Source organism: Mustela nivalis (assembly GCF_964662115.1).
Source record: "Mustela nivalis genome assembly, chromosome: 12".
NCBI lineage: Eukaryota > Metazoa > Chordata > Mammalia > Carnivora > Mustelidae > Mustela > Mustela nivalis.
Genome location: NC_139031.1, coordinates 31,562,626 through 31,581,313, shown reverse-complemented (window position 1 = coordinate 31,581,313; position 18,688 = coordinate 31,562,626). Strand labels below are relative to the sequence as shown.

General features: G+C 45.7%; 1 protein-coding gene across 2 annotated transcripts in view; it reads right to left on the bottom strand.

Annotated features, from left to right (window-relative positions):
- WNT2 (Wnt family member 2) overlaps positions 1 to 18,688 on the bottom strand; it is a 47,685-nt gene that overhangs the window by 11,746 nt on the left and 17,251 nt on the right. For both annotated transcript variants that reach the window (XM_082693069.1, XM_082693068.1), the window contains exon 4: positions 8,619 to 8,883. In XM_082693069.1, coding sequence (XP_082549195.1) covers positions 8,619 to 8,883 — 265 coding nt within the window. The remainder of the gene's footprint in view (positions 1 to 8,618; positions 8,884 to 18,688) is intronic.

The window sequence follows — 18,688 nt, the reverse complement described above, 5'->3', positions numbered from 1 at the left end:
GCTCTCTCGAACGGTCTTTCTCTGTGGATGGGCCTGCGTCTTTGGAAATTCCTGCCACTCCAGGCTGACAGAAGCCCATATGTTGACCATTAGAACATAAAGCAAGATTCACTTAAGCCCGTCATCCAATCGGCTGTTTCTCCTCTGGTTGACTTACATGTTGTCATTAACGACACAGATTTATCGAGGGAAGAAAAGAATGTTAGAGCAAATGTTAGAGACCGCACATTCATCTATGCACACGGCTTCCCTCTCACGTAGTAAGAATTGTAAACCTAAAACTAGGATAGACAGTATCTCCCCTTCTCTCAGAGGATTTTATTCAACATTTTTCTAATAACCAGGAAAAGCTTGACTGGCACAAGAAAGCATGTCCCATTAAATTAACAAAGCCTATCATGGAATTAAGAGTTAAGTTCAGACTCTTCAAGGCTTTCCATGTCTGGCACACCTAGTCTATCCAAGTTTATTTCCCATTGCTCCCCCACCTATTCCTTTTAGGATTGGGCCAAATCCTCACTGTCCCATTGACGTGACTAGCTATGTAGGCTGTTTCCTCATGAGAGCTACTCTCATCTGCGGTTCGGGGCTTTCCTCCCTTCCCTGCATCAGAAGTCTTCGCATTCTTCTAGGTTCGGGCCCATTTGAGCACCTTCCATAGAGCAATCTCTGTTTCTGCTCCTGGCCCACCTGACCCCCCTCCCAAGTCCTATAATGTGTGTCATGCAATAGAGCTCATATACTGTTACGAAATGTTTGATGATTTCTCATGCATCTTGTCTCCCCAAGGACAGAGGTTGGATCTTATATTTCTTCTATACACTGCATAGTGCTTAGCTGTCAACATACAAAGTCCCAATTCATTAAATATTAAATTTAAAAACAATTTCTTAAAAATGAAGATCAGCTTTTCCTTGACAAAGGAGGGCATGCTTCCCCAGGGAGCGGCCACTGAGTCCTCAGACACTAAGGTCAGAGTGAGCTAGCTAACAGCCTGGTTTCTACTCAGATGATCTCACTGGATATACAGAGAACACATGCAAAAAAATGCAGCACATTTTTTAAAAGATAGAAATTGAAAATAGCAACCTAAGGGAGTCTGTGACATCAAGTTCAGGTTCTATGATGGCAAACTTAGAGTGAAATTTATTAACAAGTCACTCAGTCATTTATGGGAATTTCTGAATAAAACACCTATGTGAAGAGACCCAGAGAAGTTAAGTTGTCCATGGCTACCCAATCAGTAATCACTAAAAACAGTAATAGGTAGTGATGGGTTGCACCAAAGTCTACTAAGCCATAATGCCAGGAATGGTTAGGATTTGCAGAGATTTAAAGAAGAGATCAACCACACCAGCACAAAATCAGTTCCATGGGGAAAGCTCACATGAAGTAAGCAAATTCATTGTTTTAAAATATGTTAAGTTCATTCTTTTGTTTATGACATATTAGGTTTTTTCTGTTACAGAAAAGAAGGACCTCAATTTGGTAAATTTTTGTTGGTGCCAATTATGTCAAAGACTTTTTCAAAAATAGGAAAACGAGAATTTTGTTTCCTTTTTTCTGAAATTTTCTTTTTCTTTTTTCTTTTTTTTTCCCAATTTACACAATTCAATCTGATTGCCACTGTCAGTTCAAATTAGGGCCCTTTTCAGTGTATCCTAAAATTTTAATAAATTTAGTACACCTACATTCTGAAAGGAAAGGCAGACTTACTGATCACGCCTATAACATAAAGTAGTATTAGAAGTATTTTGCTTGCATTAACAACAAAATCAGATGAACTAAGAAGTAGTCCCACACAGAGTAAAAGAACTGAGTATTTGGTGGAAACTAAAAGCCATCAATATAGTCTACTGTTGGCTATGAGAGTTTTATCTCTTCCAGGGAAATGGGCAGCCACCAACAGCTTCAGCTCTTTCCATGGTCCACTAATGCACTTGAACATGAGGGAAAATTCCCTTTAACATTTCAGTTTAAATGGGAATTTTCACAGGCCGTGTATTATCATCAGCGATGAGTGAAGACACACTTAATAATCACCTGTCAAAGAAACCAAGTTATCTTTAAGTTCTGACACTGCACCAACATAACTAAGAATTCAGCTCCTACGATGAGCATATTTTTTGTTTATCACTTGCCATTCCACTCGGTTCAGCATGTCTACATGCTAGGTGCTGGCGACCTGGTGGTGATGAGACATACCACGCCATCATGGAATCAGAAAACAGTGGGACAGACAGAGACCAAACAAATACATAAATAAACTTACTAAAGCTCATAGTATGTGCTGTGAGTCAAGGAACAAGGAAGGCTTTCTGAACTAGATCCCTGATGCATTTTAGGAGGATCTGGTGATGGGCCAAGATGTAAGAAAGAAAGTAGCAAAGGACCTGCAGGTTTTATGTGCCCGATGGAGCAGATGGCTTTGCTGTTTTCTGCAAAGAGGACACTTGGGGAAAGCAGGTTTCGGGAGGGGGACGAATCAAGAGTTCAGTTTTAACAGGATCAGACTGATCATGATGTGAGCAATTGAGAGGAGCCGTTGAGCATGGGTAGGACCCAGAAAAGACCCCAGAAGCAGTTAGCCATCGAGAAAGAGGAGGCCATCCAGGGAGAAGGTGCCGATGCAGAAGAGGTGTACATCTTCAAGATGGACAAGGAGAATCTAGCAACTGGAACTGGGGAAAACCAGCTAGCAAGGCAGGAGGAAAATCAGAACACTATGTTGCAGGAAGGAGGAACAGGCTAATTAATTGTATTACCTGCCACTGATAGTTTGCAAAGAGGGTCCTCTGGATAGTAATTTATGTTAATTATACAACATAATCAATAATTGCCTGCGAAAATGGTGACTTACAGGACACACCAATACATTTTTCATTTCATTCTCTCCTGGTCTAGCTGTCTGGGCACTTCTCAGATATCAATTCATGAATTTCTAAAATAAATTTCAACATGGAAAGGGATGAGTAACCTAGTCTTAGTTTTTCAAATGACACACGTGCAGTGAGACCCTGGAATAGAGCGGCAGAGGGAGGCCAGAGACCCAGAAAGCGCCCCCTTCCTGTCCAGGCCTGAGGACCCCGAGCACCTGGCCTACCTGCCTTTGCCTGCCCCCCCCCCCCCCAGCTCAGCTACAGAGAATGGCGGCCTCGTGAAGGCTGACGGCAAGGACTGAGTCTGGCTTCCACATCTTTGCGTTCCAGAGGCTTATCAAATGGTCCGACATAGAGAAGAGGCTCAAAAAAATATTTGACCCATGAAGCCATGAGGAACCTCGGGATATTGTGGGAATTGTGCATTTAATATCAAAATAAGGTCCGTCCATTCCATTCCTATTGGCTGTTCCCTTGCTCTCAATCGGGTCACAATGACAGAGCCGCCGCAGACCCGGCCACGCCGTGGGCATGTCTAGATTGGTGAATCGCTGTAAACAGTGGTTGGAATTGCGTTCCCAGGGTTTCCAAGCTGTTTGCAAGTGTGATTTGTGTAGAGAAAAGAGGCCCTCGCGCTTCCCCCACTCACAGCCTGCAAACAACAGGTTAAACAATTGCAGAACTCTCTTTTTTGAACTTGACTAGAGAGGAGGCGGAGGGTCGCCTGTTTCCTCCAGTTGGAGAGGAGACCTCAGGGTGACCCCCGGCCCAGGTCAGGGTTTTACCTCATAACAGGGGAAAGTGGCCTGTGATGAGGGGCATCCGCGTCTCTGGACAGGACAGCGGCATTCCTCGGAGATGGACTATCTCTAACTTGAGGGCTTCTTTGATTTACAGACGCCTGGGGCAATAACCAGAGTAGATAACCTCACGGCCACTAGAGTATGTGCCTCAGAAAGCCCGGCTGCCCAGATGGAGCCTCCAGTGTGGCCTGCTTCATGTCACACGCGCGGCGTGACACCGCCCTACGGACTTCTGAGATCTGAGGGGAGTCTTTATCGTTGAACATCAGAGCGCTCACTTTGCTCAGCTAAAGGCTGGTGGAGAAAGTCTCTTGTGGTTGTTGCTGTAAGATTATCTTCCTTAGTCGTTTTTGAGTTTGTGATATTTTTTAGGAACTGTGAAGGACATGACCACTCTTGCAGACTTGAAGGGCTTGTGGTTAGAGGGGCTCCGAGATGGCCGGAGCCAAACAGGAGGGAAGCTGGGGTCTGACCACTTTCCACCTCCCCACTCTGCAGGCCCCTCCGCCTGCTCTGCTCCCGTGTTCTCACCCTGCCTCTTTAGGACACAGGTCTCTCTTCCCCAGATTTCCAGAAGTTATATAGCCAGGAAAGTAGGGACTTTTGATTTGACTTGTGTTTATTTTGTTTCATTTACCACTTATGGGCCACACAGTCTCGGGCAAGTTAAGAAGCTTTTCTGAGCCTCCATTCCCTTCTCTATAAATGGAGGTGACTGATGTGCAGATTCAGAGAATATGTCCAGAATGTGTGTAGTAGGGCCAGACTCTCAGAGGAACTCACCCCATGTTCCCACCCTCCTCCTGTCCCTGGCGTCTGGGTCTGTCCTCACCCATGAGCAGTCCAGGGTCTTGACTCAGCCTTCTGCCTTTCTCATCGAAATTTGCCTGCTAATACTTTCTGTCATTTTCTCAGGACTTCACTCAAGGGCTTGCTTGGTCGTCTCTGTCAAGCTTGGATGTGAATGGCTGAGATCACTTTCATGCACTCACAGTGCAAGAAAGTTCCTGAAAGTGCAGGGCTTCCATGTGGAAGAACATCCCTCTCATACTGGGCAAGCCAGGGTGGGGGATATATTTGGGTGCCATTTGTCTAGAACTCCTTAAATAAAGATTTTTTTTTTCCTTCATAAGAGATCAGGTATTCCAAAGAATATAATGTCCTCAGGATTTCTTCTTACTCAATACTTATGAAAAAATACTTACGAATAACAACGTTGTAGGCCGGGGATTGCCTAAAACATTGATTTTCCATTTTAAGGTACTCAAGTTTGAAATGCAGATGGAATCCCAGCAACAATCCCCTGAGACTGTGATCTAACCGTTTCCCCAAGAGAACCTCGCTTGGGAAATAGCAGACTAGACCCATAGCCTTCATCTGTCCTACACACCAGACTGACAAAACGCACAGGCTCGCTTCAGTCACGTGATGAGTTCATCGAGCAGGGAGCAGGCACCGGCCAGCAAGACTGAAGTGAGTCCGCTACAGGAGCCTATGACTTGGCAAGATTCAATCTGCTCACCACCATTGCTTTTCCAGTGTTACACAAGCAGAAGGTTCCCAATCAGTTCAATAGGAAATGGTATGAAATTTTTAAAAAAGAGAAATAGAACAATATAGGGAACGGTGCCAAACTTAATAGAGAAAAGGAAAGACACATTATTTGCTTTAAATTTTACTGCCATCTTTGGACCTGTTTTAGAGCCCGGATACTGTTGAAGGTAACCCATGTCAAACATGTGGGAGTTCCAGTTAGCAGAAAACAGACCCTTCCTAAGGTTCAACACGATGCTCGTGAAGGGAAGAGCGTACCCTCGTGACGTGCTTTCTCAGCGATGCACACATGTGGGGGGCTGCTTTAGTACAGACGGACAGGACGTTAGCCCTGCAACATCCAACACCTTCCTTCCAGGACAAGGGGGCAGAGCTCAGAGGAGGAATGCCACTGCGAATTACAGGCAGGAGTCTCCCCCCTTGTCGATCATCTCAGATTCTGTCACCTCCCCCTGCCTCTGCAAATAGAGGTTAGAGGCACCTCCAGAAGGATTCAGACGCACCCACTTCTACAACTGTTTTGACCAACTTTCTAGAGTGCACGCTTCAGGAGTTTCTAGTAGAAAATGGCCAGGATACACCTTCAACTTTAGAAGGCCATAGGTTACACAGGCAGGCACAAGGCTCTCGGTCGCTTTCTCAGGGAAAATCTGCATCTCATATATGTCGTTAGGTACATGTGAATTCAAGTACGAACAATGAAAACTCTACTCTTTCAGTAACGGGAACTTTCGCCTACATGATAGCAAACACCCTGAATCATATTTTCACTGAAATAGTCACCCAATAGTCAATAGAATTAAAAAGAAAAGTTTGTATGGATGATTTTGGTATTTCCTCAGGCTCAGCTGTAAAAGGACATGAAGGCTAGCTCAAACAAGGTATGAATACTCTAAGAATCTTAATGGAAATCTGATCTAATACTTTGGAACCAGCTACTTAAAAAAAAAAAAAAAAGGTAGCTCCTGGTTAATCAACAGCAAAAGAACTAAGTTCACATCCTTTTTAAGCTAAAATGAGATAAGTTAAAATGAACCTAAAATAGAACAGAAATAAATGGAGAGTGAAGAAATTCTAAAACTTCCCTCAGAACGTCAGCCTCTGCCACAGGGTGCCTTGTAGCTGGCGTGTCTGGAGACAAGAGTAGAATGCTTAAAACAATGGACGGCTCGAATCCCTGCTCTGCCTCTAAACCGACTGGGGTTTTTTTAGCAAATTCCATACCCTGTTTGTCAGAGCCGCATTTTTCCCTCCCATAAAATGGAAAATACCATACCCATTTATATTCTTGGTGCGAGTCATTGGCAGAATGCAGACCAAGTGCTAACGAATGGCAGGTACTGCGGACGTATTTGCTATTTTAGGATCAGGAAACAGAATCGTGATCTAATAACGGGAGGAGCCAAAGCAAAGTGTGGAAGGATAACTTAGTATCCTGAAGAGGCGTCAGGGGGTAGATTCAGAATCTCCTCTTTCGAGAACACAGTCAGGGCTTTATTTCATCGGATGCCCATGAGGAGGCTCAGTGGCCATCGAGCATCGCACCTGTTTTTTTCACTGTGCCAACTGCTTTAATCCGAGAGCCCAGGACAGATGTCCTGGGGAAGCAGGCCCTCTTACATCTGGAGTGAGGGGTTGGCTTCGCCGCGCCTTTTCAGAGCTAGCTCGTGACAAGTTGCGATGTCAGGGTCAGGTGTGCAGGCCACCCGGTCTGATAGCCAGACGCCCATCCCCTCCAAGACCAGGGAGATCTTGAGCTAGTCATTCACTTTCCTCATCCAGGCAGTTGGGATGATGTTATCCAGGGCTGTTTATCTGATCTCAACAGCTAAGATGGGAATTTGGTTCATGTTGGTGTTGATCAACAAGGAGCCACCCTCTCCCACCCCTCCCCCCACCCCCGCCCCGCCCAGGAACTGGTTCCATTGTGCTGATGTCATTGGGTGGTTCTAAGGATTAAATAAAACCATGTGTGCAGTGATCTGAGCCCAGTACCTGACACACAGGAGTCAATCCATTGTAATTCCTAAAGTGATCATGATATCATCATCCCCATGTCCTGGCTGAGGAGCCTGAGGTTAGATGGCTCGTTAATGGCAGAGGGGAGCCAGACCTCTGGGACAATCTTTTATCAAAGTATAGGTTTCATGGTGATCTGGCTGAAACTGTGGGCTGACAGGTAGGATGACTTGTTAGAGGTCCCAAAGCATGTCAGGAATGCAACAGCATTCTGGTCCCTGTGCTTGGTCCTAGCTAATCCGTAGGTTGCAGGTATAGACCCGTCTGATACTGTAACGAACGTGCTTATCGAACCAGGAGGGAAATTCAGCCACTCAGGGACAAAGGAGAGGCTCTGGACTTCTTGTGACATTCCCTGGTAAGGATCCCTCATGGTTAATCTAGTGTTAGGAGCCGGCTGTTTTACTGGTTTCTTTGCAATTAATTTAGAACCTAAAACTATTTAGAATTTAAATTCAAGGACGTTTTTCCTGATAACAAATTCCCTTGCTTTCTACTAAGTCTGGGAAGTTGGCTTGAGCCAGAGTTGGCTGAGGGCTCTCCATCTCCTCCTATCCACTGAGACTTATTTTGTATGAGTCTTTGCAAAGACGCCTGGAGCTCAGGGCTGCCTGGGAGGGGTCAGAGGTAAAGAGCAGGTGCCTAAAATCACGCTGGTGGAAACAGCTATGTTGAGGCTGATGGAGCTGCCCTTCGAGTGAGTCCAAGACAGACAAAGCACTGTCTGCAAGGCAGTGGTGTGGCTCTAATAAACAAAATGCCCCTTACACAGCTCTCATCCACTGCCCACCAAAGGCCACACCAGTGGGGATGCATTTTTGCCTTCTAGTATTTAACAACTTCTCAGAATATTGGAAAGAACGAGGGACTGAGAAGCATGGCAGATCTCAAAACTGGCTAACTTTAAAGGCCTGGGTTCCTCTTCATAGTCACATAGATGGATTTGTAACAGAGAAGGTCCATTGCATAGATCTCTCTACTCCTCTTGGCTTCAGGATCACAGGGAAGATGCCAGGTTGCTGTACAGAGTGTACATGAGCTCACCAGAGTTTCATCCGAGCTGAAGAATTTGGTTAATCTGCATATTGTGACCCTGCCATGTACTTTCTTGGGGTCACCTTTCTCTAGAACCTGCACAGTCTCAATCCATTTCTCCAGTTGCCTAGGAAAGCTCTCTGAAATATGAATTATAAATATGAATTCATATTTCACACTTGAAATATGAATTACAAGACCATGAACGTTGAACCTGAAGGCATCTGGCTGCACTTACAGAATTGTCAGGCTGAAAACAGGACCAGACTGAGACTGGGGAGGACTGATCGGTGAATGAGGTACTGTGAGTAAAGGGTTTTGAACTTACCTGCATCTCGGTCCCTGATGCAATAGTCTGGAGAATTCTCAAAGTACACGAGGTCATTTTTTGTTGGCTTCTTAAACCTCTTGTTAGCCACAGTGAAACCAGTGCCATCCTGGTTCATGACAACCTGAATGGCCCCATTGTACTTCCTCCAGAGGTAATCGCCCGTCCTTCTGAAGTCGGCCATGGCCAGCCAGCATGTCCGCAGAGTACACGAGCCACTCACGCCGTGACACTTGCATTCCTGCTTCAAGAACCGCTTTACCGCCTGCCGGGAGAGACGGGCAAGGTCAAGGGCAGACGGACGCAGGACCCCGACAAGTGCTACAACTCCCCTTCCCAGTGAGCGAGCGACAAGTGAGTCTGATGACAAAGAATCCCGGGACTTAGGACTGGGAGATATTGGGGGTCACTTCCGCCATGCCACACTGACCACTGTAGGTGGGGTCCCTGGGAGAATCAGTGTGGGGGCGGGGCCTGGCCATGGGCACTACTTGGCTATTGGAGTAACAAAAACCTCACCAATTTGAATGGAACAGGGCACAGGGCTATTTGGAAGAGTGAGAGAATGAGTTAGAGGTCTTTTCCTAAATAAATGTGGCTTTATTATCTTAAAACTGTACAGCACTACTCAGGAATTCCTAAGCCTGCTTCTTTTGATAAGCCAATCATAGTGACTGTGACTATTTTCATGTTCTAGGTATTGCGCTCACGTTTCCTATGCTCTATCGCAAAGACCTTAATCTTTACAACAGTCCTGTGCTACCATATTTATTTTGCAAATGATGAGGGAGCCAGTCTGAGGGAAATTAAAGTACTTGCCGCGAGGGACATGGCTGGTATAGGACAGAGCCAGGGTACACTGGAAATCAGTTGATGACCCTGAGAATACCATTTGATTTGGGAGATTATCACTCTACTCTGGCCAAATTGTTCCGCTTGGATGACAGGGCTTAGCTTGCTCTTTCTGCAGAGGGGAAACCAAGGCACATGGGACCAGCCCATCTCAGCTGGCTCCCTGCACTAGCACTCCCTTTGCAGTAGGCTGTGAGGCTGGGGGCAAGGAAGGACTCTGGTGGGCCCTGGAACTAGAACTGCTCTGGTCTTGGGATTAGCCAGAATCCCAAGGCTACTGTTCTTCCCATTATACGAGCGAGGGAGCTAGGGATCAGGGAACTGAACTCCTAGGCCAGGATGTGGAATGGCAGATGCAAACCCAGACTCTAGAGTCTTTCCAACTCATAGGACAGACACATAAATGGATTTCCTCAAAATATTTTCTAAGAGCATCTTTTCTAATTACAGACCTTCCTGGGTTCCCTTTCTTATGTGATTTACTACTTTAACAATTGTCATTCTCCATCCCCAACAGTTAGAACTAAGGTCTTGTTTAATCAATCAGTTTTCCAAATTATTATAATATTGAAAGAACTTTTTTGTTCCTCATGGGAGATCCTGACTGATGATTAGGGGCTTCCTCCATTTGTGACACCCAAAGTGACACACAGAAGGGCCGTGGGGGTGACCATGGCCTCACCAAAACCATGCCTTTGGAACCTTGGCTCAGTCGTGGAGCAGAAGAGGAGAAACCTGCCTGTCGAGGGCTCCCACCCTCACTGCCTGTATCCCCAAGACAGCACCTGTCTGGGGTGGAAGGCATAGGCAGAGGGGACAACAAACCTCCTTGATGACATTATCCAAGGTGGGACTATGAACAAAATTCTTAGGGTAACACATGGTGAGAACTCTTTCTAAGAACTTAGATGGTCAATTCAACCCTGCACTTCCCACTTTCTGAGGTTCTGGTATAATTGGTCTAGTTGGGGGAGGTGGGTGGGTGGCTCCAGGATGCATCCCAGGAGGAGCTCCCTGCCGTGCACTTGCTTCACCCTCCCCCATGCACCCCCAAACACGCATGCACGCAGATACCAGTCTTCTAGGCCACCTCGCCAGGGTCCCACCAAGGTAACTTTGCCCAAACCTGGTTTTGCCTCTTCTACAGATTATTTCTTCTCTTTCTTTCTTTCTTTTTTTCTTTTTAAAGATTTTATTTATTTGTCAGAGAGAGAGAGGGAGAGAGAGAGAAAGCACAAACAGGTAGAGTAGCAGGCACAGGCAGAGAAAGAAGCAGACTCCCCGCCAAGCAAGGAGCCCAATGCAGGACTCAATCCCAGGACTCTGGGATCATGACCTGAGCTGAAGGCAGCTGCTTAACTGACTGAGCCACCCAGGTGCCCCCTTCCTTCCTCCCTCCCCTCCCCTCTCTTCCCTTTTCTTTCTTTCTTTCTTTTTTTTTTTTAAAGATTTTATTTATTTATTTGAAAGACGGAGATCACAAGTAGGCAGAGAGGCAGGCAGAGAGAGAGAGAGAGGGAAGCAGGCTTCCTGCGGAGCAGGGAGCCCGATGCGGGGCTCGATCCCAGGACCCTGAGATCATGACCCGAGCCAAAGGCAGCAGCCCAAACCACTGAGCCACCCAGGCGCCCCTCTTTCTTTCTTTCTTTCTTTCTTTCTTTCTTTCTTTCTTTCTTTCTTTCTTTCTTTCTCTCTTTCTCTCTTTCTCTCTTTCTCTTTCTTTCTTTTCCTTTTTTCGATTCTATCTATCCACTTGACAAAGAAAAGAGAGAGAGCACACAAGCAGGGGGGAGCAGCAGGCAGAGGGAGAAGCAGGTTCCCCATCAAACAGGGAGTCCGACGTGGGCCTGAGCTGAAGGCAGACACCCAACTGACTGAGCCACCCAGGTGCCCTGATTGTTTCTTTTCTAACCAAGTGTGCAGAAAGGTTCTTCATTTCAGAAAGTTAGTCCCAAACAAGTATTCTAGAGCCGAAGGATCCAAGACATCGTGGTGGCTCTCCAGTCATGAATTCACTCACAGCCTTCCCAGGTTGGACCTCGGCACCCTGTTTCCCATTTTACCCCCCATGGTGGATTACGCCCTGTTACCGTGTGAAACCTTTCCTCCTCATCATGAGCCAGCCTTGAAGGGCAAGGACAGAGACATGCTGAGCAGGAGGAATGTCATGAATTTGCTCCTCCAGGTCAAGGGGATCTGGCGATATTTAAGGGCTATCTTAGAATAAAATTGTTTGAAAATACACTCGCCCCCACCTTTATATTTCAGGTGTTTGGGATTAGGTCCCTGGGTGACCTGGACAGCAGGCCTCCGCCACAGACACAGTCCTAGAAGGGCCACCTTGGCCCCCTGACTGCCCCATTTGGGTCCCACCTGTCCAGGAGTTTTCTATCCCAAGATTTCAGTAGAGCCACATCGAACTCATTCCATGCCAAGTGCTTGGGAAGTGAATGCTCATTCTTCAAGGCTTAGTCCCTTTAAAGCTGGGTTATTTACTCATAAACAACACTCTCAGCTTCACAAATGACAGGAAAAATTACTGCTCTCCCTTTGTAAGGCTAAGTTTCCAGGTTGCAAACTTCAAATGGATCACTATTTAAGATGACTAACTGAAGCATTTGCATATTAAAATTGGATCTTGAGCATATATCTTATGAATCCTTATAAATACACGTGGCAGTGGTCCACACTGCTGACCATCACCATCACTGCCAACAGCCATTCCCTCTCCCTTCCTAAGTTCTGTCCCAGTGCTGGGCAGCCACGTACTTCAGAACTGGCCCGGCCTCTCTCTGACCCAGAGCAGCCCAAATCAGTAATAGTAATTTCACTGTCCTGCTCCTGATTCAGCCGAGGCCAATACGATGTTAGGAGCAATCTGCAGGGGGACTTGTGAGAAAGATTTCCTCACGCTTTAAAAGAGACACGAGGACAGCTTCTTTTCTCTGTCTCTGGATGCGGGTTTCTGCAGCAGCCCCCCTAGGATACGAGGCAGCCAGCTCAAGACCAGCGGCAAGCCGCTGATGGCGGGACGGAGAGATGGGAAGGGCTGGGTTCTGGAGGATGCTGCTGAACTGCTTGAAGGAATCCACCTTGGCCTGGCCCTGCCTCTGTACTTCTTGTGATCCAAGATATTAAGTTTGTGCCCCCAGGGTCTATTACTTATAAGTGCAACTATTTCAACTAGAATCATGGTCGGTTCTTAACTGTGGATTAATCACAGGCTCCATCTGACAGTTGACCTTGGGGCAGAGGGAGACCTTGTCTGATGCTGGGTTTGCTCACAGCTCCAGGCCCCTCTCCTAACACACAGCCTCTTCGGGGTTCCATCACAGCTTGGGGCCTCCTCTGCCTCTGGATTTGCAGACTTGGAATTCAAACTCTTAACCTTGAACGGGACAACACCCTGCTCAATCAGAGAGGTGGAGGGAAGGGGTCCTAAGCCAAAGTGGTGTAATTGGGAGAGTAGCTAACGTTAACGTTAGCGTAACAATAAGGAAAGGAGAAACTCCAGGGGAGTTTAGGAACTTCCTAGTTGAGAAGAATTCCCATGATCAAATGTTATAATAACAATGTAACAATAACAACCACTTATCCAGTACCCTGCTGCCTGACAGGCTGCATGACAGGTGGTTTACACACATTCTCTTGTCTAATTACTACAATTAGGCAAAATAGATTATTATTCTTATTCTGTAATTAAGAAAACCAGGACTCAGTGAGGAAAGTAAAATCCCCAGAGTTACCCAGATACACTGGGGCTGAACTAGGGTGTGAATCCACCTCTCACTCCCAGATCTGTGCTCTTTCTAAAAATATTTAAAATCCTATATAAATTACAGAAATTTTGAATCATGCATACTGTTTCCCTCCCTTCTTTTGAATGAGTCAAAAATTGACTAAATAAGATTGCCTGCATCATGGAGAAAAAAAGAGGCAGAGAGATTAATCAGGGGGTACTATATTCCATCTTCCATACCAATAGCCATAAAAAATCTGCTCAACAGGCAATTTACAGAAAAAAAATAAAGTCCTAACAAAAGTACAGAAAGATGTTCAACTTCACCAGTATCAGGAAATGCAAACCAAAAGAATGCAACACTTGTTTTTTGTCATTAGCAGATTAACAAATAGTAAAAAGTCTGATAATATTGGTATTGGTAAGAGTATCGAGGAAGGAATCCTTTAAGAAACTGTTGATGGAAGAGTAAATTGATACACCATTTAAACATGGAGAGCATTTCTGCAACACCTGTCAAAATTTTAAATATATGTATCCTTTGACCTCAGCTATTCCACTCTGGAAATATTTGCACAAGCTTTGAGGGATACACACCCACAGGGCTGTTCACTGCAGCATATTCAGCAATATTAGGAAAAAAGCCCAAATGACATCAGCAGAAAAATGGTTAAGCAAATTATGGTATATGCTTAATAATGGAATATTATGTGAGCTTTGAATAATGAGGTAGATCAGGAGGACAGAATGAAAGGAAGCCAAGAGACGAAAATGAATTGCAGAACAATGTATGTGTTATGGTCCACCTTTTAAAGGCCTGCATATGGGTGTAGACACAGAGAAAGAAGGGAAAACATGCTCTTCTACAATCTGGCTGCAGTCTGAGGGGTTGCATGGTCTGGAAAGAGAGGGAAAAAAAGAGTCAAACCCTTTGACAGGTAAAGGGGATTAAGAGGAACACACTTCCAGTTAGAAGTCAGAAGTAGGAGACAAAAGCCAGGTGTAGGGAATATAGTCGGTAGCCCCGTAATAATGTTGTAGGCGGACTACACGTCCTGTTGTGAGCACTGAGTAATATATACCATTGTCTCGGCATATGTCGCACACCTGAAGCTAATAGAACGTTGCATGTTAATTCCGCTTCCACTCGGGGGCGGAAAAAAAAGGGTGAGGCTCTGCGTGGAACCGAGTAAAACGACAGGAATCCGGGGTTTGTTCCCTGGCATCTGGAGAGAGGAGAGCAGTGATTCTCATTCGAGCTACACAGTAAAATCACCTGGGGAGGCTTCCAGCACCTAGAGGGGCCTCTCCCTCGGCAGAGGAAATCAGAACCTAGGCAGGGGTGGGGGGCAAGGGTGATGGCCTTGAGACTCCTGCCGGTCTCAGGTGCCTCTAACAGGCAGGGGGAGCTGAGGATCCCCAGTCCAGCACAGCGGCCACAGCCGGAATGCCCCGGAGGAAGAGGGAAAGCGGCTGCACCCACGGGGGTCCCAGCCCACCCAGGGCCCAGCAGGTGAGACGCTCTCGTGGCAGGGAGCGGCATTCCATTTCTAGGAATGGGGATAGCTGATTGTTGACTGCAGTTTGCGTCCTACCCCATGTCTCCGAAACATACTCCAGTTCGCGTTCCTCATGTTCTGGAGGGAATCAGAGAGGCGGGGGGAGTAAAGCCAAGTGCTTTTAGAGGACCCGGCTGCAGTGGAGGGGCCTGTTCAGGGAGATGCACCCCGGGGGTCCTGGGAGGTGAGAAGAAAGGGGCTGCTGGTCTTCCCGAGCCAGCAGCAGGAGGGGAGCCCCGCAGACTCACCCTGTGGGCAGAGGAAAGGGTAAGGGAAGGCGGGGACCTGGGGACATCCCAGGGGCTGCCACACAGTCTGGGCTTTTCATGCACACTTTCAGAGTTTTTAACTAAAGAAATATGTGCCCATGGTTTAAAAATATCGGATAGTCCAGGCAGGATCGTGATGAAAAGCTGATACCTTCCGCTGTACCCTCCTCCTCCCCTCTCCCCGCTTCTTCCCAGGCACCACACACCCCAGAGGTGGTCTCGCAAAATGAATTCTGCTTGTAGCCTTCCTGGTGGTTACCTAAATGCCCCCAGGAACGGTTCTATGCTAGAGGATCCCTGACTTTGGGAGGAACAGGGAAAACCATCCTAAGACTCCTCTGCCAGAAAATTGCCATACTAACTACACAAATCTGCAGTGACCACGAGGTGAGTGGAGCCCTCTGGAGGGTGCTGTGCCAGGCTGACACAACAGAAGGTGACAGCCCTGTGTGTCACTGTTGACCCACTGATCTACAGAGGGCATTTCCTAGGAGACTTCTTACAGCAGTGGAGAATTTATCCCAGCCCTTACTTGCCTCACCCGGCCTCTCAACAATTCTGGCGATCTGGGCAACTTCAAGGCCCAAAGTGGAACAGTTCCACCTATTCTTGTTCCAAAAGTCCAGGTGCAGTTCATCTTCCCTCCTCCCCTTCTGCTTCCCAGTCTCCATTAGCGTCACCTGTCCTTTCACAGGGGCAAAGGTGAGGGCATTCAAGCCCTATTCTGTGACTATAGGTGTCTCCCACAGTGTGTCTAGATGTTGACTCTAAAAATTGAAAACAATCAACAGAGAGGTGGTTGTGTTAACTGCACGAGAAGGACCATGCCAGGACTGCAGGTCATAATCTCTGATCCAGCATCACAGCCTCTGTGCCAAAGAAGAGTGTTATTGGAGTGAAGTTTGCGGTTTTTCCCATTTTCCTTGCTACCAAACTGCATTTACTAGAACCTGATGTTTTGCCCCCTCACCATCCTTCTCTCTATCTCTGGGGCCTCCACAATCCTCCACTTTCTTCCAACCTGGACTGGCTACATAGCTGAGAGCCAAAATTTTGCTCTCCCAGTTTGGACAAACTACACTCTGCTCTATGCCATATTTTCTTTTCTTTTTTTTTTTTTTTTTTTTTGGTTTATTGCTTCTCTTTGCAGCAACTTCTTAACTCCTTTGAGGTGCATGGGGATACATTGTCTGAATTCTTGTGCATCTAAAATGTCTTTATTCAGCCTTCATCCTTGACTAATAGTTTGGCTAGGTATAGAATTCCAGATTGAAAATAATTTTTCCTCGGGGGGTGCCTGGGTGGCTCAGTGGGTTAAGCCGCTGCCTTCGGCTCGGGTCATGATCTCAGAGTCCTGGGATTGAGTCCCGCATCGGGCTCTCTGCTCAGCGGGGAGCCTGCTTCCCTCTCTCTCTCTCTGCCTGCCTCTCCATCTACTTGTGATTTCTCTCTGTCAAATAAACAAATAAAATCTTTTAAAAAAATAATAATAATTTTTCCTCAAAACTGTGAAGATGTCTCTCCACAGGGTTTGGTTTCTAGTGGTATGGATGGGAAGTATGATGTCTGGCTGATTCTTTGGCAAGTGACTTTTGTTTTCATTTCACTTTGTATTTTTTTCTACATGGAAGTCTCCAGAAACTGTCCTTTATCCCGGATGTTCTGAAATATCAACATGATATTTAGGATTTTAAGAAAAAAATTAACCCTGCTTGGTTCTCAGTCAGTCCCTTCAATCTGGAAACTCCTTCAGCACAGAGATATTCTCTCCTCTCAATTTTTTAAGTTTCTTTATGGCATTCTAATTAGTCAGTTGCTGAACCTCAGTTGATCCTTTATGTCTTTTATATTTTCTCTCTTATATTTTTAATACTTTCTTTCTGGCTTCTTGAGGAAGAAGTTCCATGAAAGTAACACTCTTGGCTCTCACCATTCCCTTAGTCATTTCTCTCCAGGGGAGGAGAAGTGACTTATCCAACTGGTGAGCTTAGAGGAAGGACAGGGCTTATGTGCCTGGGTTCCTTCTTGTTGGGCATCTGCCAACCTGTGGAGAAGATGAGTTATGATCAGTTCCTTCTCTCCAGCAAGAGGCTCCTTGCAGGGGCTCCAACGTGCAGCCTGTGACAGGGTGAATAAGGCTGTCCAGTTTGAGGGTGGAGTGCTAGGAAGTGCTTCGAAACTTTGAAGCTACCTCCTCAAGTGCGGCTTTTTTTCAGTAGAGCAAAAGACATTTTTATTCTTTATCCAGCTCCTTTATCCACTTTTTAGTTGGTTTCAAATTCAAGTGGGAAAGATGGGTATTGTTTATGGATTTCCTTAAACTCCACTTGTCTATTGGGCTCCTCCTTTTTTCTTTTTCTTTTCTTCATTTTTTGAAGCAAAATTGATATATAACATTATGCAAGTTCCATATTTACAACATTATAATCTGACATCTGTATACATTAAAAAGTGATCATCACCAAAATTCTAGTTACCATCCATTCTATAAATGACCACATTTATCCATTTCACTCACGGTTCCACCCCCCCTCCCCCAGGGAACCATCAACCTCTTCTCTATCTATCAGTTTGTTTTTATATTGCTTTGCTTGTTCATTTTGTTTCCTTAGATGCCACATATGAATGAAATCATATGGTATTTGCTTTTCTCAGTCTTACTTATTTCACTTTGCATAATACTCCTAAGATCTGTGTTGTCACAAATGGCAAGATTTCATTCTTCATGGCTGAGTAGTAGTCCGTCGTGTATATCTACCACATACTATTTATCCATTCATCCACTGATGGTCACTTCAGCTGCTTCTATAGCTTGGCTATTTTAATTAACACTGCAGTGAATATAGGGTGCAGAAGCTTTCCAAATTAGTCTTTTAGTATTCTTCCGAGAAGTACTCAGACACGAAATAGCTGGATCATATGGTAGATAGATCTCTTCTCAGTTTCCTGAGGAATCTCCATACTGTTTCCTGGGCTTCTCTTTAAGCTTTCTGGAAGGCTTCTTTGGCTCTCTCTTCAAGTTCTTCCCTACTCTCTAGCTGTCACTTTTTCAAAGCATCCATTCTTGTAGTTTATGGATGTGAACATCTTCTGAAATATCTGTGAGGAGACTAATTAGGCTTTTAAAAAATTCTCTTCTCATTCGGGAGTTACTGGTTCCCCACCCCCCTCCCCCGAGGTCATTTATCCTACAATTCTTGGTCTTTTTCTCTCTTGCTGCTGAATTTAATCAAATATATGGTAATCTTTGGACAGTCTCTTCATATTTAAGAATGAAGTTATAATAAGGTATTTAGGAATGCAGGTTATGTGGGTGGGGCTTGTGGGCCAGTGAGTTTTGTTTTCTGGTGAGTAGGTAGGACATTGGCTGTTATGCTGGAGACTCTAATTCCAGAAAGCCTGAGAGGTTACACCAGACTTCTAGGAGTTTCACTCATGGGGGGAGAGGGTGTGGATGGAGTTCCTTATTCTGTCTATGGGATTTTCAGTTAGTCCCAGTTTTCAGGCCTATGCTTCTCTCCTGTGCTCATTAGTAACTGAGCATCATGGTGCCCACTTTAGCTATTGTCCCATCTTCTTTTTCCTTTCCCCCATCTGCTTTTAATCCCCTAGACTGTGGCTTCTTCATCCTTCTTTATAAGTAACAATTTC